The 22,760-nt window shown below is 42.9% G+C and overlaps 1 protein-coding gene across 6 annotated transcripts; it reads left to right on the plus strand.

The window, feature by feature from the left end:
* Positions 1 to 473: 473 nt before the first annotated feature.
* On the plus strand, positions 474 to 18,781 carry rell2 (RELT like 2). 6 transcript variants are annotated; one of them, XM_055016551.1, is made up of 8 exons: positions 474 to 606; positions 10,322 to 10,368; positions 11,983 to 12,134; positions 12,315 to 12,546; positions 13,204 to 13,266; positions 13,499 to 13,562; positions 14,242 to 14,418; positions 14,496 to 18,781. In XM_055016551.1, the coding sequence occupies exons 4-8, from the start codon at positions 12,348 to 12,350 to the stop codon at positions 16,126 to 16,128; spliced, it is 2,136 nt and encodes a 711-aa protein (XP_054872526.1). In that variant the 5' UTR covers positions 474 to 606; positions 10,322 to 10,368; positions 11,983 to 12,134; positions 12,315 to 12,347; the 3' UTR covers positions 16,129 to 18,781. The 6 variants fall into 6 exon arrangements, with proteins under 6 accessions (XP_054872526.1, XP_023117778.1, XP_023117779.1 ...); XM_023262010.3 differs by having other exon boundaries at positions 12,340 to 12,546; XM_023262011.3 differs by having other exon boundaries at positions 12,023 to 12,134.
* Positions 18,782 to 22,760: the final 3,979 nt, after the last annotated feature.

Here is a 22,760-nt window from a genome sequence, read left to right on the forward strand (position 1 = left end):
TACTAACACTGTGGAGGAAATCCTCAGAAATCTTCTTCAAAGAACAATATTTCAAGGTTCAGGGTTCCATTTTGAGCTCACCGTTATTATTATTATTATTATTATTATTATTATTATTATTATTATTATTATTATTATTATTATTATTATTGTGGGATGTTTTTCATCCCAAATGTAATTTGAAAAAAAACATGGAACCATGTTCTAGAAGATTAAAGTTTAGTTTAGATCCCAGAAGTCAAATATCCAGAACGGTTCTGTAAAAACTGCATTTAGACGGAAAAACATCCAGAATAATCTTTAAAAATGGATCAAACTGAAATCCGAAATAATTCCTCAACTGTAGGTCCCATTGAGATCTGGTTCTGTTTAGAGCCTGTGGTTCTGCTTCTGTATTTTGACTGTGTGGTTGTCAGACTGTCCGGACACTCAGAGGTTAAGCTGCAGCAGAAGGTTCGGTTCGTGGAGCCCATCCTCCATCCTCCGTCCTCCAGCTTCCTGCCTCCTCAGCAGCTTCCTCCTGCAGGATCCGGACGGCGGCCGCATCATGGAGCAGCATCCCGGCAGCAGCACCGCAGGACCGGCTGTGTCCCGCCCGGATCTACGGTGAGTCTCTCTGGTTCTGTGCGGTTCTGTGTGGTTCTGTTCTGCCGTGCATCGGACCGTCGCTGTGACCGTCCAGCCCGGTGAGAGTTTAACCTTCAGGCGGCGGTCAGAGCTGCCTCCTGCGGGCCGGTGGAGCTGAAGGTGTGGTCGGAGGTTGCGATCCGGATGCTGCAGTGAATCAGCAGCTGATGGGAGAAAACAGGAACGCTGCGTTAAAGCGACCCGCCGGACTTGGGTCATAATGTTCGCACTTTAGAGTTTTCTGTGTTTCCGGGAGAGACACGTCCGGAAAGAAACTCAGCCAAGGTCGTTCCAGGAATGGACCGAGTCAGATGGAAAATTCGGCTTCAGTTTTCATCACCTCAGTGTCAAATCTGCTTCAGAAACATGTTGGACATGTAGAAGGCAGGATGACTGGTTCAGATCCAAGTGAACTCTGGAGCAGAACAGTCAGAACATAGAGAATAGAGATGAAGAGTCTGGAGATTAGAGATGAACAGTCGGATCAAGGGGAGTAAAGATGTTTGTAGAAGAACCGTGAAGCTGCCAGTGGGGAAAGATCAGAAGTTTTCATGTTTGTGAGATGAGATGGAAGAAGTTCCAGGTTCTTGCCAGTCAGCAGCAGATTTGGGGTCTGTGAAGCTGGTTTAGCTGGTTTTAATGGGAAATAATGCACAGTTAGGAAGCTAATTACCAGCATAGTCATGAACGGTTACTTTAATGAGTTCTGGATCAGATGTGGACCCTCTCTGGTCTGGAATGTGGCGGAGAGTCTGCTGGGAGTTCCCACAGGAAGTCCTCAGATATTTATGGAATTATGGGATGGAACAGCTGAGGCAGTTCAGAAGAACTCTAGTTTCAACAGAATCAGTTCCTGACGAGTTTTTATTATTGACAAAAGTGTGACCAGCAGCATGTCATAAGACACGATAAGACAAGACAAGATAAAAACAAGATGAGAACATGGAATACTAAATTAGCAGCTGTAGCAGACATCCATCCATCCGTCCGTCTGTCTGATGACTCTGACATGTTAGTGTAAAGACTACGCCTTTCATTTGTGATTCAGAAACTTTCTTAGTTTTGCTTTTGTTCCTTTCTGCTGCTGTAACTCCACTAGAGCCTCCACGTTATTAACGTTGGTGTGGTGGATGTGAGAATAGTGTAGGAGCCATATTTCATTTTGTTTTTGTAATTTCTCACCCAAGACCCCAGGGGGCTGTATTTCTTTACCTGAGGCTGACGGCCTGGGGTCAATGTAGGTATTTAAGTGATTGTATGATTTGGTTCAGGTGTTGTTGGACAGAAACACAGAGGTACACAGTTTTCGATTGTGCTCGACTTGTTGCGTTTTATTATTTTGTTTATGAACAAGTTTTAGTTCCGGGTAAAGAGCGATAATAAATGATTGGGATTATTTCTACTCTTAAGAATCCGTTTATTTAAGGTTGAGTACACGTCAAAACTCTGGAACAGCTATCCACAACCATGTAGGGATAAGTAGAGGACATAGCTGCTACAATTTAGGTCGAAAACTGTCTCGTTTTGGATCGAGAGGAATCGGACTTGTTGCCCTGGGACTAGGACTGGAGCTAGCAGTCGGAGATAGCCGTCGGAGCTAGCAGTCGGAGCTATCCGCCGGAGCTAGCAGTCGGAGCTAGCAGTCGGAGCTAGCCGCCGGAGCTAGCAGTCGGAGCTAGCCGCCGGAGCTAGCAGTCGGAGCTAGCCGCCGGAGCTAGCAGTCGGAGCTAGCCGCCTGAGCCATCGGAACACCAGTGGATGTTCTCAGTCATCCAGGTCATGATAAGTCTCAAGCAAGCATAAGTTATGGCAACTGGACTAACCTCGTGTGAGTCGAAAACGTTTCACCTCTCATCCAAGAGGCTTCTTCAGTTCTGAAAGCCTGGTGGGGAGTACCAGATATTTATCCACCAGGAGGGTGGTGGCAAAAACAAGTGGACAAAGACCCGAAACCAACAGACTCGTTAGGTGTTAATGTGAGTCGTTAGCCTTTGATGGGCGGTCGTTACCCCTCCCAGCCCTCTAGGAGGGTGGTTGGGGGTCACCTGACTGCAAGTGGGACAGATGGCTGCACCTCCTTGGGAGGGCTCTAAGAACGGCGTTGTAAGTGGGAGACAAGTGGTGTCTGAGGCCCCCTCCTCTGTTCAAAGATGGCCGTTCTAGTTTGACATGAATGGCTTCTTTTACCCCTCTCTCAAACCATCTGTCCTCTCTGGCTAGAATGCGCACCTTGTGGTCATCAAAGGAGTGCCCCTTCTCCTTGAGGTGAACTGCTGAGTCCTGGCCTGTGGTCGTGGCCCTCCTGTGTTGTGCCATGCGCTTGTGTAATGGCTGCTTAGTCTCTCCAATGTACAGGTCAGAGCATTCCTCATTGCACTGCACTGCGTACACCACATTGCTCTGTTTCTCCCTTGGAATTTTGTCCTTGGGATGGACCAGCTTTTGCCTCAGAGTGTTGCTGGGCTTGAAGTGTACTGGGATCTGGTGGGTGTGTAGTATCTGATCTGATATGAGTTCTGATAGTTGTTGACCATAGAGTGAACTTTTAACTAACAGGTGGTAGTAAGTACTGAGGAATGTGTTTTCGGCTCCAGAAATCCTATGCTGTGTTGACATTGGGGTCCACTGTTAACCTATAGCTGACCTGTGACCCTTAGGAATGTCCAGAGTAGGGGGTTTTTGTCTGAGGAGTTATCACTCTTTAGTAGGGGTTTAAACCAGATGTTGTAATTCTATCCTTTACCAGAGGGTATAAAAGCAACCTGACTTCTTTGTTCAATAGACATTACAGGATGTCAACTCGTCAACGCCGGCCAACGCACGATTGGGGTAGGAGGTTCAGCTCTGATGTTTATGAATGGCCATTGTAAATACTGTGTGCACACATAATGGTACGGTGAGCGTAAACCCAATGCATTGGTAGCAAACTCCTAACTGTTTTAAATGAACTTCGAGTCCAGGTGTGCTTTGGCACTGATATTACGTGACAACATTGCGGGTTTCTAAAATAACCATTACATTTTGGCCAAATGGCAGAAGAGGACAAAACGGAGAGACATTTTGAGACTGTTATAGGTGTGGAGACCAAAATGCAAACTGAGAAAAAACGTCAGGTGAAGCCAACAGAAAAGGCTTTACTGGAAAAAAAAAAAAAAAGTAGCTTGGAAAGACAAAGAAAGGTTAAATTTAATAATTTGTCCAAGCTTAAAGAATCTATTCTTCTGTTATTGAAAAATAAAGCGGTTGTAAATGAGGTTAAAAATGAATTTAACAAGTTTATGGGTTTGTCTGATGAAACATACTGGGGACATAAGGTTTTGCTGGGTCTATTTCCTAAGTATGAGGCAGTAAAACATGACATATGGTATCAAGCTAAAATGCTGAATGTCTCTGAGTTTATTGCTGTTGTAAATAAGTGCTTGTCTGATGTTCAAAGTTGCCCAGCTGCTGTGCTTGGTCCTGCTGGACTAAATGATGAAAATCTTACTGTTGACAATACTGGAGAGGAAAGTGAACCACCTGCTGTTGGCAGTGAGGAAAAGGAAGTTGATGCTGCAGTCTATGATCAAAAGGATGAAAACAAAATCAAAGAGGAGACTCAAAACAAAGCTGCTGATGATGAAGAGGAGATCCAGTTTGAACCTCCGGACAGCATTTCAAGTGTTGCGTCAGGAACTTCTAAAAGGCTGTCACATCATTCCTCAACAACCAGTTTCTCCAGCCAGTCGTCCACAGCTGCTGAGCACATCAGAGCAGAGGTGGAAAAGGCTGCACTCTCGGCTTGTGCTGCTGCTTTAAAGAATAAGCACGCTCTGGAGGAACAGGAATATCTCTTAAGGAAAAAGAGGGAACAGCTCGAGTTGGAAACAGAGATAGCTGTCACTAATGCTAAGCTAGCTGTGCTAAAGGCCAGTGGCAGCAATAAAAGCAGCAATGCATCCAGGCTCTCTGATGGGATGGAATCTTATTACAAAGAGGGGGCTAAGCCTAAGTCCAAGTCTCCATCTCTCAATCCACAGGTTACACAATTTGTGCCTTCAGCCTTACAGCAGCATGTCTCTTCATGCACCACAAGGCTATGTTGCACCAGTGACAGAAAGTGAAGTCGCACCTTACAATAACCAGCAGTTAAATCCTACAACTTGTACAGTGAACACCAATTCTAAGCCACATGTGTCAAAACGGGACCCAGCCATTGCTCAAAACACTCCACCAAGCCAAAATCAACCATCAGTAGATATCTACAGTGTCCTACAACAACAAAATGATATAACAGCTCTTCCTTCGTGTAAAGCCTATTACAGCCTCCTGTAGCCTCCTGCCATCTCCTGCCGCCTCCTACAGCCTATTACAGCCTCCTGCAGCCTATTACAACCTATTACAGCCTCCTGCAGCCTCCTGCCATCTCCTGCCATCTCCTGCCGCCTCCTACAGCCTATTACAACCTCCTGCAGCCTATTACAGCCTCCTGCAGCCTATTACAGCCTCCTGCAGTCTATTGCAGCCTATTACAGCCTCCTGCAGCCTATTACAGCCTCCTGCAGTCTATTACAGCCTCCTGCTGCCTCCTGCAGCCTCCTACAGCCTATTATAGCCACCTGCAGCCTATTACAGCCTCCTGCAGCCTATTACAGCCTCCTGCAGTCTATTACAGCCTCCTGCAGCCTATTACAACCTATTACAGCCTCCTGCAGCCTCCTGCCATCTCCTGCCGCCTCCTACAGCCTATTACAGCCTCCTGCAGTCTATTACAGTCTCCTGCAGCCTCCTGCAGCCTATTACAGCCTATTATAGCCACCTGCAGCCTATTACAGCCTCCTGCAGCCTCCTGCAGCCTATTACAGCCTCCTGCAGCCTATTACAGCCACCTGCAGCCTATTACAGCCACCTGCAGCCTATTACAGCCACCTGCAGCCTATTACAGCCACCTGTAGCCTCCTGCAGCGTCCTGCAGCCTATTACAGCCACCTGCAGCCACCTGCAGCCTATTACAGCCACCTGCAGCCTATTACAGCCACCTGCAGCCTATTACAGCCACCTGCAGCCACCTGCAGCCTATTACAGCCACCTGCAGCCTATTACAGCCACCTGTAGCCTCCTGCAGCGTCCTGCAGCCTATTACAGCCACCTGCAGCCACCTGCAGCCTATTGCAGCCACCTGCAGCCTATTACAGCCACCTGCAGCCTATTACAGCCACCTGCAGCCACCTGCAGCCTATTACAGCCACCTGCAGCCTATTACAGACTCCTGCAGCCTATTACAGCCTCCTGCAGCCTATTACAGCCACCTGCAGCCTATTACAGCCTCCTGCAGCCTATTACAGCCACCTGCAGCCTCCTGCAGCCTATTACAGCCTATTACAGCCTCCTGCACCCTCCTGCAGCCTATTACAGCCTCCTGCAGCCTGCTGCAGCGTCCTGCAGCCTATTACAGCCTCCTGCAGCCTCCTACAGCCTATTACAGCCTATTACAGCCTCCTGCAGCCTGCTGCAGCCTCCTACAGCCTATTGCAGCCACCTGCAGCCTATTACAGCCTCCTGCAGCCTATTACAGCCACCTGCAGCCTCCTGCAGCCTATTACAGCCTATTACAGCCTCCTGCACCCTCCTGCAGCCTATTACAGCCTCCTGCAGCCTGCTGCAGCGTCCTGCAGCCTATTACAGCCTCCTGCAGCCTCCTACAGCCTATTACAGCCTATTACAGCCTCCTGCAGCCTGCTGCAGCCTCCTACAGCCTATTGCAGCCACCTGCAGCCTATTACAGCCACCTGCAGCCTATTACAGCCTCCTGCAGCCACCTGCAGCCTATTACAGCCTCCTGCAGCCTATTACAGCCTCCTCCAGCCTCCTGCAGCCTATTACAGCCTCCTGCAGCCTATTACAGCCTCCTCCAGCCTCCTGCAGCCTATTACAGCCTCCTGCAGCCTCCTACAGCCTATTACAGCCTCCTACAGCCTATTACAGCCTCCTGCAGCCTATTACAGCCTATTACAGCCTCCTGCAGCCTATTACAGCCTATTACAGCCTCCTGCACCCTCCTGCAGCCTATTACAGCCTATTACAGCCTCCTGCAGCCTGCTGCAGCGTCCTGCAGCCTATTACAGCCTCCTGCAGCCTCCTACAGCCTATTACAGCCTCCTGCAGCCTCCTACAGCCTATTACAGCCTCCTACAGCCTATTACAGCCTCCTGCAGTCTGTTACAGCCTCTTGCAGCCTCCTGCAGCCTATTACAACCTCCTGCAGCCTATTGCAGCCACCTGCAGCCTATTACAGCCACCTGCAGCCTATTACAGCCTCCTGCAGCCTCCTGCAGCCTATTACAGCCTCCTGCAGCCTATTACAGCCACCTGCAGCCACCTGCAGCCTATTACAGCCACCTGCAGCCTATTACAGCCACCTGCAGCCTATTACAGCCACCTGCAGCCTATTACAGCCACCTGCAGCCTATTACAGCCGCCTGCAGCCTATTACAGCCTCCTGCAGCCTATTACAGCCACCTGCAGCCACCTGCAGCCACCTGCAGCCTATTACAACCACCTGCAGCCTCCTGCAGCCACCTGCAGCCTATTACAGCCTCCTCCAGCCTCCTGCAGCCTATTACAGCCTCCTGCAGCCTCCTACAGCCTATTACAACCTCCTACAGCCTCCTGCAGCCTATTACAGCCTCCTACAGCCTCCTGCAGCCTATTACAGCCTCCTGCAGCCTCCTACAGCCTATTACAGCATCCTACAGCCTATTACAGCCTCCTGCAGCCTCCTACAGCCTATTACAGCCTAGTACAGCCTCCTGCCATCTCCTGCCATCTCCTGCCGCCTCCTGCAGCCTATTACAGCCTCCTGCAGTCTAGTTAATAGTAGAAGCTGCTGCTGACTGAAGCTTTTACTCTCTATCTTTAACAGTAAATAACATAATGGAACACACAGGAAGTAGAGATCAGCTGACAGGAAGCTGTTCAGTCAGTTTATTATTATTCTGTGACTGAACTTTTACTGTGGAGGAAACAGGAAATAGTTCCTTAAAGCATCACAAACCAAATACTCCTCTGAGATGAAATGATTTATTTCACATGAACAGTTTAAAGTCAGTTTTTCAGCCCAAAGTCACGATTTTCCTCCAGCTGTTGAAGTGAATCCCGAGTCTCCAGTTAAAGCAGCGGCTGGAAATAAACGTTTGAGAGGTTAGAACCAGTTCAGAGCAGCTGAAGGTCCAGAAAATACGTTTCCACCCTGAACTTTTCCTCTGCAATAACTCAGAGTCCTGTAGACTCCCCCGCTGCTGGAATGGTACGGTCCAACCACAGAAAGAGGGTTAAACATAAATTAGTAGAAATATAAACAATAAATTACTGAGTAAATATGCAGAAAATATTTATTTTCAAAAATGACTAATAATTCAGACACGGACAAAAACTGACAGGCAGGTCAGATTTTCAGAACAAAAATTAAAAAACATCTTTAGAGACTGAAACAAACTTGTTGACAAGTTGGAAAAAAATGCAATCCAGTAAAAAAATCGCAATCCAGTAGAGCAGGGGTATTCAGCTAAATTCAAAGAGGTCCAGTCAGAGAAAATGTATTAAAGCAAAGGTCCAGAAAACGTTAATGTCTAACTTGAATAAGTGTGATATATGTTGATGTAACCTGGTAGTTTTATTAGTGTCTGCATGTAATCAATAACTGACCGTCAAATCAAATATATTCAGTACGGTTCAGAAACATTTTGACAACATTTATTAATAAGTAACTTTTAATATAACTGTACATCTGAAAATAAAGTGAAAAATAATGACTGAACAACCTGAACCAACTTGGACATCTTTAACAATACCGAAATCTCCAAAAATTTAAACAGTTGAACACACTTTTACATTTTTTCCTGTCTTCTATCACTCCCCTTATACCCCTGCTGCTTACAGTTTTTTTCAATTGCTAACATGCATTGGTTGAAACTGAAATCACATGTTCAAAACTCTTAACACAGCCTGCATTTCCATCATGCATCTCAGCTAAACAGTTTATCTCGTCCCCAAAACTGTTTCTCACCAACAAAAAACTTCATACATGTCTCAAAATAAGCCCATTCAACCACAACACTAGCAAATAGTCTCACTTTGGAAACGAACCCTGTCACTCTCAGCACACTGAACCACAAAATAACAACAACAGAGCATTACATGAAATAAATTTTCACCTTTCAAGTTAGAATGATTTATTTTTAGATAAATCAGTATTTTATTATAAAATGAGATCTTTGCACTTTGAGTGATCTAAATTATTGTAATATATTGCAACAAGAATGAATCAGGAATGCAGGAATTTACTTCAAGAACATTCACGTATTCTCTCTGTGCCTTACAAAAAATGCTGAACCGGTGCTCTTTCATTCACATTTCCAAAGGAAAAACAATCAGAAGCCACTCCTTTCATATGGTTTCTGGTGAGGCCAAACACAGATCACCTGAATCGGTTTTCAGCTGACAACTACACTCAGCTGTGTTTGGAATTACATAATCTTTTTATTTATTTTTATTGCCAATATTTTTGATATGATTTTCAATAGATTTCAATGTGGCTGCAGCAGAAATTCCCCACGTTTTCCCACCTATCATTCTGGTTTGATTGTGTTTTTAACTGTTTTGAACAAAGTGTGTTAGCATTTGAAAAATGTGCTGTAACAGTGTAGTGTTTTGCAGGTGGTGAATTAGTAACTGAGACAAGAGTTGATGAATTTTGGTGACTGTGGTCACTGAATGCATTTTGTGTGAAAGCAATGGAAGGTGATTCACAGTTTGGTCCACATGGACTTCTGTTTTGCAGACTGTGTTAAGAGTTTTGAACATGTGACTTCAGTTTTGACCAATGCATGTTAGCAATCGAAAAAAAACTGTAATGGGAGTACTGGGCTGCCAGTATTCTGAATCATGGTCTGAATGGTGTCAGGGTCGTTCTCAAGGAGAAGCTGGCTTGCAGCTGGATGTTGAGCCAAACATGGTCAACATGTGCAGGGCGACTTTCCTCTCGGTGTCGCTTTATTTGTCTTTCTAATTTGTCCGTCCTCCTCTCGTCTGTCCCTCACTTGTTTTCTGAATGCAGAGCTGCGATGTTTAGTGGCTGGAATGCAGAGCCTTCATTGGCTGAGTAGCGTCACATGGGATGGCTGAACTCGTACCTAACTGGTCTGTGTTTCCTGAGCTGAGTGTCTCTGAATGTCCTCCTCAGCGTCCCAGAACTCCCTAAAAGACACAAACAGGTTTATAGTTTATTAAAACGTGTTTATTTCAACCCACACAGATGTTAGGAGCCGCTGAAGGTGTTTAGAGTCGATACGAGTTTATCAGAGAAGCAGACAGCTGGTGTGTGTGTGTGTGTGTGTGCGTGCGTGCGTGCGTGCGTGCGTGCGTGTGTGTGTGTTCCTGATAAGGCAGCTGGAGGTCGGCTCTGATCAACTGTTAAAGTGAACCTAGAAACTTTTTCCACGTTTATTTTTCCATTAAGTGACATAAATATGTAATAATAATACGTGTGTGTGAGGTCATGTGTTCCAGAGCAGCGTCTAAATATTGCAGTATTTATATTTCCTGTCTAGCTGTTCTCGCTGAGCCTCCGTGTTTGTCTGGAGATGATATAGAAGGTGTGGCCGAGACATTCTCACTCTTTATCCTCCATCTCAACAGTTTTTCTGTTTGCTTCCAGGCTGCAGAGATCATGCCAACATTCAGCCGCTGACAGGCAGGAAACGGGTAAGAAAACCCATTTATTTGTTGGCAAACAGGCCAAAAACTGTTTTTGAATGTTATGTTGTGAAGCACATCTGTAGGTAGAAGTATTACTCCATAAAATACTGCAGGAGTCTGGAGGAAGTGAAGGACTAAATGAGTTTTACAGGAATATGAACAGTCAGGAAGTTAATTAATACAGAAAAACTCAAATTCAACATTCTGTTTGTCTTCTGCTCTCACTGGGGGGCAAATAAATAAAACTCAGTCTACAGTAATATGAAGTCATAAACGTGTCTTTGGAGCTTCAGAAATCGTATTTTATTTAAGGATCATTCCAGAACTGGAGGACATCTGTGCTTCAAAACGACAAAAACGAGACAGAAAAACAAAAACAAGACGTAAAGCAACAAAAACAAGACACTAAACGAGAAAAACAAAACGGAAAATGACAAAAACAAGAGACGAGACAAGAAAAACGAGACCGATAATGAAAAAAACAAAACAGAAAATGACAAAAACGAGGCAAAAAAAAGCCACACAAACAAGACAGAAAAGAGGACATCTGGGCTTCTAAATGCTTGAAAAATCAGCCTTCTCTTTTCCAGGTTTCTGCTCCATATTGATCAATAATAGGTAGTGATTGGCTCATTTTTCTTCCATGTTTTGTGTGCTGTTTGCTAACTCTACTCTAATCCATGCTAATGTGATCTTTTTCTCAGCTTCTAGTAGAAGCTAGATATTTAGCTGCTGTTACTGCTGACCAAGAGGACAAACTGACTGATGGAAAACAGTCCAAAGAATTAGTCTGATCCTGATAATATGAGCTGGAGGGAGACGTTCAGTCAAGAAAGATGGAAAATAGAAGAGAGGACACAGCTTTGCTCTACACATTCTGTAGGAACACTGTTGGATGATGGAAACGACAAAAACGAGACACAAAAAGACAAAAACAAGACACAAAATGACAAACACGAGACACAAAACAAAAACGAGACAGAAAATGACAAAAACTGACAAAAAAGAAACATAAAACGACAGAAACAAGACGGAAAACGACAATAACAAAACACGAAACGACGAAAACGAGACACAAAACAACAAAAACGAGACATTAAAGACAAAAGCAAGACATAAAACAACAAAAGTGACAGAAAAAGACAAAAACAAGACATAAAACAACAAAAGTGACAGAAAAAGACAAAAACAAGTCAGAAAAAGACAAAACTGTAGAGAAATTGACAAAAATGAGACACAAAAAGACAAAAATGAGACAGAAAGTGACAAAACAAGATATAAAAGACAAAAACATCATCAACAGGTTCTGCTAACATGTTGTGGGAAATGTTCCATGAATAATAATTATTATTTAAAATATTATGTTGCTTTAAAAAAATGTTCCCACAATTACAGAGACATGAATGAAAAAATAAAACCACAAAAGGACATTTAAATGAGATTCTAACTGTTTTATTAGAGATTCAGTTTGGTCATCAGGGGGGAGGACAAGAGAAAAATGGTATTTTAGGGGAACTCCAGACTTATTTGGGATTTAAAATATAAAAAACATTTTTTTCTCTTAGTTTTTATAGATCTGGTCTCAGGACAAGAACATTTACACACTACTGCATGTTTTAGGGTTTAATACGTGGATTATGGGATGTAAAATGTCCTCCAGTTCTTCATACATGCAGAGAAACGGCTCCAAACACAGAGAAGATGTGAAGGATCCATTCTTCTTCCCGTTTCTGTGTTTTCCAGACGTTTGAAGAGGATTTGAATCGAGGCCGGTATGTTGTTTTACCCTCTAAACTACGTCTCCATTTATTTAAACAGGACTTTAGTTGTTCTTCTAAAACGTTCTTACGTCTGAAACAGATCAGCACCAGAAACATGATGTCAGATATGAATGTTTGTGTTTCAGCAGCAGACATTAAATACTTCTGTTGTTCTGATGATATGCTGTGAAGGAAACTCAGGTGTGTCGGACTGCAGGTTGAACCATGACTGAGCCGGAGGCTTCAGCTTCAGGGGAACATCCTCCACCCTACATGATCTTCCTGGTGGTCTTCCTCTTCTTCCTCACCGGACTGCTGGGCTTCCTGATCTGCCACCTGCTGAAGAAGAAGGGATACCGCTGCCGGACCGGAGACATGGACGAAGACGAGGAGGAGGAGAAGAAGCTGGGAGGAGACGCAGACGGTGAGCGATCGAATCATCGACAGTTTAGATCACAGCAGAGTCTTACAGGAGTTTAATAATGACAAAATGACAAAAAGACAGACACAAAATAGCAAAAACGAGACACAAAACGACAAAAACGAGACACAGAATGACAAAAACAAGACACAAAATGACAAAAATGAGACACAAAACGAAGACAACGTGACACAAAACGACAACAACGGGACACAAAACAACAAAAACAGGACACAAAACGACAAAAACGGGACACAAAACGACAAAAACGAGACACAAAAAATCCGTCCAACTAATTTAATATAAATTAATCCAACATATACTGATTTAACTTAAACTAATTTAAAATAATCTGACATAAACTAATTTAATATGAACTAATTTAATATAAGCTAATCCAACATTCTCATAAATGTACCTTCAGAACTGAACTCAGTAGAATCTCTGTAAATAATAGCAACTTTTAGAAAATCTTTCATCAAACTCTGATGTCCTTCAACAGTTATTTCTTCTTCTACACTTTATTTCTGAAAAGAGACATTTATTCTTTATCGGAAACCGTAAAATGCTGTGAGAACCACTAATAATATCAAATCTTTGGTTCTTTAGTTGAGGCTAAACTGGAGTTAAAGTTCTGGTTTTCCTGGTTGTTTGTTTCAGATGAAGATGAGGAGAACCAGGACACCGTGGAGCAGATCCTCAAATGCATCATTGAAAATGAAGGTGACTGATTAATTCATCGTTAATGTTTTGGTGGTTTCATTTAATCCGTTTATCCAGACCAGCTTTGTGTTTTACTGGTTTGTCTTCATGGTTGAGCTTTTCTGACTGAAACTTCTTCATTTAACATTTTGACCGTTTTGAAGTCCGTCTGTGATTCCAGCTGTAGACGGATTAAACAGAGCGCCAAAACAGTCTTATTTCATCTAATATGGGATGTTTCTGTCACCTCCAGCCAACATGGAAGCCTTCAATGAGCTGCTGGGAAACAACAAAGTGTGCATTCGTCACGACCCCCGGTGAGCCGATCAATAATAATATTAATCATCTCATAGCAGTCTGGTCCTCCTGGACGACTAATCCGTCTTCAGTTACACTCATGTCAGCGTTTGTTCTCCATCGTTCTGCTGTTTCAGTCGACAAAACGTTACTAGATCAGACAGAACCCTGAAAATAAAGAAGCTTCTAACATCTGACCTCTTTTAGTCTCAAACCGACCAAACACCAAGTAAAAACCAGAAATACTGAAAATGAAACCTGAGCAGATCATCTCACACCAAATGGTTTCAGTTCAATCAGGGAGTCTTTGTGACTGGAAGCCTTTCCTGAAACTCAACAGATAGAATATGTTTCAGTATGAAACCAGAACCAGGAACCAGCTCAGCTGCTGAGGAGGGACTTTTGTGGAGGTTTGTGAGGTTCTGGAATAAACAGTAATAGAATAGTTATAATAAAATATAGGTCTGGACTCCTGTATTATAAAGTTGATTATTTTACCCGCAGAATACAGGAATCCAGACCTGAGTGTTCAGATCAAACAGGTGTGTTTGAGTGTTTGAGAACCTTTTAGAACTAATCTAATCCAAAGCCGCCTATAGAACTTAAATGATCTCAGAGTCTATTTTTACCAGTTTTATTGAATTTATGTGAAAGGTTCATAGTTTGTGACTCATTTAAAAACCTGCTGTTGATGTCCAGGTTGCGTAAGGAGTCCATCGGTGGCGTTCCTCCCCATCACCACACCGTCCACTCCGGCACCGACCACAACTCCTGCCACCTCTGTGCTCAGGTTCGATCCAAAAAGGGCCGCAGGCAGAGCAGAACCGCTCGGTCCAAACAGCGACCCGGAGAGCAGACCGTCTTCTCTGTTGGAAGGTAACAGAAGCACCGAACCGTCGGTGAACAGGGACCAGTCTGAGTCGATGTCTAACCAAGGTGTCGGTTTCCCTCAGGTTCCGGGTGACCCACACCGATAAGAAGCCCTACGGAGGCATCAACCCGTTGGCCATCTCAGGAGACCAGCTGGACCAATCACAGGACAGTGACGAGAGGAGGGAGGGCGGATACAACCTGAGGAGCATGTTTAAAGAAGTCCGGCCACCTCCAGAAGGAGCCAATGGGGTCGCTGCAAACGCAGGGAAACGAAGGAAGAGCGTGACCATATTTGGGCTGAGGCGGGGCAGCGACCCGGTAGCCGTCAGAGGAGGGGAGGGGCCCAGTAAGGAGGCCCCAGGAGTTAGATTTGCTCTTCAGCAGCAGCCGGTGGTGCTGGAAGAACCGGTGCAGGTGGAGAACCTTAAAACGAATCAGGAGCCAAACACAAAACCTGCTTCTGAAGGTGAACTGAAAGCTTCTGTGAATTCTCCCTCATCTAGAAGTCAGAACCTCTCCCAGAACCCTGGTCCTGAGAAGGCTGCTAAAGTGGGTTCCAGTCCTGAAGCTCCAGCAGCTTCTGCTCCCGGTTCTCTTCCTATAGCATCTGTGAAAAGATCTGAGGATGATCCTGGACCCCTGCAGACCTCCACACCCATCACCCCCATGCCTGGATCAGCTCCAGGCTTCATCCCTGTGGTACCCACCAACCAGCCTGAACCCAGTTCTCCTGCAGGGTTCTCAGTCACCCAAACTCCTCCTGACCCGAGCTCCAGTCCAGATCTACAGAAGGGGCTTGGTGCTTCCTTAGCATTAATAAGCTTAGGTTCATCCCCTCCATCTTCCTTTCCAATCCAGACCCCATCTTTAGCCTCTCTGTTGAGAACTCCTACCTCACCGCTTCCAGTGACTCCAAGTCCAACCCTGAGTCTGAGGAATAAACCATCAGAACCTGCAGAAACTGTCTCCTCTCCAGCACTTACACCAAGTCCAAAGCTCCTGATCAGCAGATCGCCTCCTTCATCATCATCCTTTGGACAAAGTTCTAGTCCTCTGCAGGCCAGTTCTCCAACACTGGCTCTGACTGACCCCAGACCAGTGTCAGTACTAACCTCTCCTTCTACTCCAGCTGACCAGAACTTCCCAAATTTACCTCGACTCACTGGGAAGTCGGAAAGTGTGACCTCTGTAACGTCTGTGACCAAAGGGGACGTGGTTTCAGGTTCATCAAAGGATCTAGACTTTGAAGGAACCAAAATCACAAAGACCGAAGAAAAGATGGAAATGAAACGAGCTGGAATTCTCAAAACATCTAAGCTTTCACCAGCTGCATCAGAAGAATCTAAAGGTTCCTCATCTGATCAGCTTTTTAAAGACAGAGTTGACAGTTTGCCTTTGTCCCCCTCCTCACCACAAGGGGGCAGAATGAGTAGTGTGACCATAGTTAAAGCCAGCCCTGACAGCAGGAGAGAGTTCTCTGTGGTCCCCACCGTGGAGGAAGAAGAACCCTCAGTGAAAGAACAGACAGGACTAACTTCTGAACAGAGAGGAGAAGTTTCTGGACAACCAGAAAGCAGAGAACGTTCTGGAGCAGAAGTTAAAGCAGCGCTGGGTCAAGAGAAGGACGACATGATGGAGATGGAAGACATTAGAGACTGCAAGGTGATGCAGGTGGAAGAAGATGTGGAGAAGATGGAGCTGCAACAGGACTGAACATTGAAATATTCTGATTCAAGATGAGATGATCCAAAGAAAGAAGAGCGACGCCTCAGAGGAGGATAAAAACAGCACTAGCAAAATAAAACAACACGACCAGGCCTTTAATCATCGATGGACCGACTGATTTATAGCCTCTGGGATATTTTAAACATCACAGATCAGCGTTTAGTTTTTGGATTTTCAGCCCTGCAGCGTCGGTCGGTCCATGTTGGTGCAGACAAACATCAGCTCATGGTTCTTAAAGATGAACCCTTCAGACCATGAGGTCATTACCTGTTTTAACTTTTAGGGGACTCACATCCATGAATCCAGGTAATATCTGGTGATATTTCCTTTCCCACCACCTGGTACAGCTGCTCACTGATCCAACCAGATATCTGCTAACATCTGAAGGAATTCTGGTAACTTTGGTGAACTGTTGCAGCTCCGTAGCGAGTCGTTCTTTTCACTGATACCTTGAAATGTCTCTGCTGGATGGATGGTACAGAGTCCACACTGACATGTTCTCCAGATGATGAACCATAGTGATGTTTCCATCAGAGCCCCCATCAGCATCCTGTTTGATAATGGCTTGTTGTGTAATTACTGGTTCATTTTATGATAACAAAGCTATTGAATTAATGAGCTGCGAACATGATCCAACCATCCCATAGTGTAGAAGTTCCAGCCAAACCCACGCGGAACATCATCTGGGAACCATGATTCCTTCTTTGACCCTGTGTGGACCAAAGTGTTGATGACTGATAAACCAACAGCTGTGGAGAAAAGTGAAATATTAAGTAGTTTTAAATGAAACATTAATATCTGAGGATATTTTTCATACCACACAGAAACTAATAGAAACCAGTGGCTGATCCATTTAAAGATGGTCTTCATGATTTGTAGGTTAGAACCTAGTAGTGGCTCCAGGACTAATTGATCAGTTTGGTTAACAACCAACACACAGATGATCAGTAGAAGCTTCTTTCTTCCCATTTAAGGTGAAGGAACATTAAAAAATATCTGCAGCTGAAGGGTTAAAGGAATATTAAGAGTATTAGATCCAGTTATGGATGGGGGTTGGTAGGGTTAGCTTTGGGGTTAGTGTTAAGGTTTGTAGGGTTAGTAGGGTTAGGGTTGGCGTTGGGGACACAGACGGGATCAGAACTTAGTCCAGAGGTCCCACTTATTTCCTGATCTTTCTGGGAAACCAACCAGGACGTCTGCAGCCTTCGTCTTCCATTTTCTGGTCACGTATGACATCTGCTGTCTGAACATCATCCAACTCCACGTCTCTTCATTTTTGTGACTTTTAAACCCTTACTGACCCTATAAATGAAAGTCTGAATGAATGAATGAATGAATGAACGAACACGTTCGCCTCCACATATTTATTCTTTTCATGTTAACCTGCTGATAAGTTCAACATAGTAATCTTGTAAATGACACTGATAAAAAGAAGCTCTTGGTCATTTTTTTTCACCATTAATGTGTTTTATGAGTAATTTTAGAACCACAACTATATAATTAAATATAAATACATTATTCAACACAGATCTATATGAAGCTCTGAGTCTTTAACTGCTGTTTGAAGTTAAAAGCACGTTTCTGTCGAGGTTTTATCTCCAAATGTTCTAACAGCTCAGGTCTGTTCTGTGAAGATAAAGGAGCACATTAAGTAGTGAGGCTGTAAATCTAAAAGACAAAGAAACTTTAGAAGCATTTCTGCCTCAGAATTCTAAAAATCGTAGAGTCGGAATGCAGAAGAAAATGTTTGACACAAGCAAACTTACATTGGAAAAAAATATCTGTTATTTTTTACAGAAAAGCAAAACCTTCTTAAATACGAATAACATATTAAATACAAATGCTGTTAGTGAGATTCAAGAGCTTCTTCTGGCAAAGGTTCAGACAGTAAATACAGAAAATATAGCCATAATTAATGAGTGGAGAGATTGTGAAGTGAAGTTTTATCAGAAAACAACAGAAATTTAAAAGTCGCTGTAGCAAGAACTAAGAATACAATCATCAGCTGAACTCTGAAGGCTTTTTTACACCATAAATGAAGCTCTTGTATTATAACATTTATTAAATGAACCAGTTTAATTTCAGGTCAGATGAACTCAATGTGACCAACCCCGGAGTTCATCTTCTTTTATTTGATCAGCAGATGATCTTCTGTCTGGTCAGATGTTTCATACCATCATCTTCTGTTTTGTGTTTCTTGTCAAGAAAAAAGCTTCACAGAAAATATTGATTTAAAAAAATATAATTAAAGGTCTTATCAGGCAAGAATTTTAGCTAAACTCAGAGCTTGTTGCCTTGAAATGTCTGGTTTGTGTCGGTGTGCAGCAGCATGTGGTCATCATTCACCAAGAGTTTAAAGGATGAATTCATTCATTCTTCTGTTGAATCTTCATAAAAACGGACTCTGGGTGTCTGTGAGCCTCGATAAAAAACATGTTGGTTAGTTTTCTGTTAGTTCATCAAACTGCTGCAGTAAATAAAGAGAAGTCTGACTTTAAATCAGCTGCTAATAATCAGCGCTAATCGTCTGATTGGTTGAAACCTGCAGGTCGCTGAGGCTGGAACATCTGTACAGATGATGTAAATATGCAAATGTACCATAAACCTGTTCTTATCAAATAAAAACATTTAGTTTGCTTCACGCCTGTATGAGTTTGTTTGGTTCAGATGAGTTTTGACATGAATAGATAATGGATCAGAACCAGAACCATTCCTTTAACTACAGTTCTAATGATCAATAATGGTTCAGAGCCAGAACCACTCCTTTAGTTTCAGCCAGTGGCGGATCTTCCGTGGGGGCACAGGGGTGCAGTGCCCCCCCAGTGATCTGATTGGCGACCCCCAAAACTTTCGTTGGAAATTTACATTACTGAAACTCCGATTTCCGACGCTCCTGAACGCAACTTGGTTGTCCGACTGCAACTGAATGCACCAATGACGTCAGTTTAATCTTTTGATTGTATTTCGTTTGGACTTGAAGAAGCTTTGAAGACGTTTCCTGATGCAGGAGGAGAAGACGAGCAGCTTTGTACCTTTGCGGTAAGAAGACTATGGCCGTTTCTCAGTACGTAACTGTCCGGACTTACGTTCTGACATACTCGTGAAACGTCATCATGGAGACTGCATCGGACCAGACTAGTGGCATAGATATGAATGAATAGATAGGACACGTCCATAGATATGAATGAGTAGATAGGACACGTCTATAGATATGAATGAGTAGATAGAACACGTCTATAGATATGAATGAGTAGATAGGACACGCCCCTTTGAGCTGCGTGCTACAGCGAGGCTAAGCTAGTGGGGGAAAAGTTTCAGTGCATTCCGTTGATGTAGACGGCGTGAAAACGGAAACAACAAGTATGCCGGCTCACTGTGCTGCATACAATTACACACTACGTCGTACGATTGAGACAAGGAAACTTGGAATGACTTTTCATAGGTAAGAATAGTTTTTGGCTCTTTTTTCATTATTAAATCTTGTTGAGAGCTTCCAGTCTATGAGAGCTAACTAGTTAGCCACTAGCAAAACACTAAGGCGAGCTAGCAGCTTGACAACCAAATAGCAGACGATTAATAGTAGCTGTAGTATAGTTGTACAAGCAGTAGTAGTAATACTAAAAGTACAAGCAGCAGTAGTAGTAATACTAAAAGTACAAGCAGCAGTAGTAGTAATACTAAAAGTACAAGCAGCGTATATCGTATATCGTCGTAATAATACTAAAAGTACAAGCAGCAGTAGTAGTATAAAGAGCTGTTAGAGTCGTAGAAGTAGTATCAGCATTTGCTCTAAAAACGTCATACTATAGCATGTCGCTCTAAAAATGTCATAGTATAACATGTTGTCCAAAAAACGTCATAGAATAGCATGTCCCTCTAAAAACGTCATAGTGTAGCATGTCGCTCTAAAAATGTCATAGTATAACATGTTGTCCAAAAAACGTCATAGAATAGCATGTCCCTCTAAAAACGTCATAGTGTAGCATGTCGCTCTAAAAATGTCATAGTATAGCAAATCACTCTAAAAACGTCATAGTATAGCATGTCGCTCTAAAAATGTCATAGTATAACATGTTGTCCAAAAAACGTCATAGAATAGCATGTCCCTCTAAAAACGTCATAGTGTAGCATGTCGCTCTAAAAATGTCATAGTATAACATGTTGTCCAAAAAACGTCATAGAATAGCATGTCCCTCTAAAAACGTCATAGTGTAGCATGTCGCTCTAAAAATGTCATAGTATAGCAAATCACTCTAAAAACGTCATAGTATAGCATGTCACTCTAGAAACGTCATAGTATAGCATGTCCAAAAAACGTCATAGTATAGCATGTCGCTCTAAAAACATCATACTATCGCATGTCGCTCTAAAAACGTCATAGTATAGCATGTCGCTCTAAATGCGTCATACTATCGCATGTCGCTCTAAAAACGTCATAGTATAACATGTCCAAAAACGTCATACTATAGCATGTTGTCCAAAAAACGTCATACTATAGCATGTTGCTCTATAAACGTCATACTATAGCATGTCGCTCTATAAACGTTATAGTATAACATGTCGCTCTAAAAATGTCATAGTATAGCATGTCGCTCTAAAGACGTCATAGTATAACATGTTGTCCAAAAAACGTCATAGAATAGCATGTCCCTCTAAAAACGTCATAGTATAGCATGTCGCTCTTAAAACGTCATAGTTTAGCATGTCGCTCTAAAAATGTCATAGTATAGCATGTTGTCCAAAAATACATCATAGTATAGCATGTTGTCCAAAATACGTCATAGTATAGCATGTCGCTCTTAAAACGTCATAGTATAGCATGTGGCTTTCAATCTTCCACTTCTTTATTCTGTTACATTTAAATCATTCATTGTTATTAAGTTGAAGACCTTTAGATCAACATTTTGGAGATACCTGTACGTAATATTTAAACAAGTACATAATGTTCTTTTCAAAGTACTCAGAATATTAATCAGTGATTTTAATGCAACAAAATCCAGCAAAAAGTTCCCGTCTGGCCTCTTCAGAATCACCTGATTCTTTTTCTACAGTAACTAGAGTAGATTTAAAATGATGTGTATAATAACAACACAAACTTTTACCTTCATACTATGAATATTTTCAGTTACAGACCCTTGAAGTACATAGAGGACCCAAATATATCAACAATTCAGGTTTTATTTACTCATTTACAGTAAATGATAATAATCTTTAATTATAGACTACTTCCAAAGGTAAATTTAAACACAATGTGGTGTGTTTAAAAAAAATATGCAATGTTGGAAAAGTAAATTCAGACAAACAGAAACAGGTTTGTAGATGCTGATTGAGATTTTACTAATCTTTGGAGCTAAGCTAAGCTAGGCTAACTGTTCTTGTTACAGTAGACTTGCAAATACGGTAAACAACTGAATTTCAACTGCTTTTTGTTGTTTCTGCAAGTTTTACTTTCATACTTGGAATAAATTCAGGTTTTATTTGCAGTTAATGATCAAAGTGCTTCACAAATGCAGATTAAAACACAATTTGCTGCACTTAAAAAAATAGCGTTGGGAAAAAGTAAATTCAAACAGATTTGTAGATTGAGATTTGAGCAACTATTTGGAGCTTTGAAGCTAAGCTAAGCTAATCTAAGCTAGGCTAACTGTTATTGTGATGGTAGACCTGGAAATAAGGCAAACAGTGTATGACCCAAAATGTTGAATTGCTCCATTTAATCCAGTAAATCTACAAGTTTCTGGTTTATTTATCCTTGATTAGTTGACTTGTTGACCTCTAGATCTTCCTCCGTCAGTATTTCAGCGGCTCTTTTGTGTTTCTGCAGGTTGTTTAAGCCGTGAGTATCGTCTCTGCTGTTTGTGTTAATGTGTGTGAAATCTCACTGCAGGGATTTACATAGAAGTAATCTCATGTCGTGACGATGTTTATTGGCTGTTACTGGCCAGATGTTATCACTACAGCAACACCCACATCCATGGAAACACTGATAACACACACACAACCTGCATGAACACACTTTTAATCTGCTCAAACACACTAACATCAAGCAAACTCCAGCTGATTAGAGCCAGGCCTGGTGGTCCGTCGGTGCCCAGGAGGAAGCACCCTGCTGGGGCTGGTCTGGTCTGACGGGCCCCTAAACCTTCTGGACATCCACAGTTCTCCAGCGTTCTGCAACCAAACACAAAAACACACACACTGAGACTCATGTGACAGTGAGGGCACGAGTTTTCAAGTCTTTTTCTTCTCCAATAGGCGACTGTAGCAGAGATGTGTGTTTTACTGAGCATGCTGGTACAGTTGTGTGTTTTTTTTCCTGAATGCATTCGATGAATTACTAAGAGCAGAACAGTTAACTGCATTCTGTGTTTTTAATCAGTAGTAGGTCACTGGACATCTTTCAGGTTCTTGAAGATGTTTCGTCTTCACTAACTGACTGGAGGTCCAGGGGTTTATTCATAATCTCCAGGTCTGAATGTTGGTTAAAGAGCCTGAGGAGGGACTTCAGGACTTATAGGGGTTGTTGTAGACCCTCTACCCTGTTTAGAGACGGTCCAAAGCAGCGTCCTCATTCCTTCAGGTGGAGGCTGAGTGTTGTTCTTGTGTAGCTCTAGTTTAGT

Source organism: Amphiprion ocellaris, chromosome 13 (genome assembly GCF_022539595.1).
Source record: "Amphiprion ocellaris isolate individual 3 ecotype Okinawa chromosome 13, ASM2253959v1, whole genome shotgun sequence".
NCBI classification, from domain to species: domain Eukaryota; kingdom Metazoa; phylum Chordata; class Actinopteri; family Pomacentridae; genus Amphiprion; species Amphiprion ocellaris.

Coding starts and splice junctions, on each gene's coding strand:
- rell2 (XM_055016551.1), top strand. CDS start 12,348: ATGACTGAGCCGGAGGCTTCAGCTTCAGGGGAACATCCTCCACCCTAC. Junction 12,547..13,203: donor GCTGGGAGGAGACGCAGACG/GTGAGCGATCGA, acceptor TGTTTGTTTCAG/ATGAAGATGAGGAGAACCAG. Junction 13,563..14,241: donor TGCATTCGTCACGACCCCCG/GTGAGCCGATCA, acceptor GTTGATGTCCAG/GTTGCGTAAGGAGTCCATCG.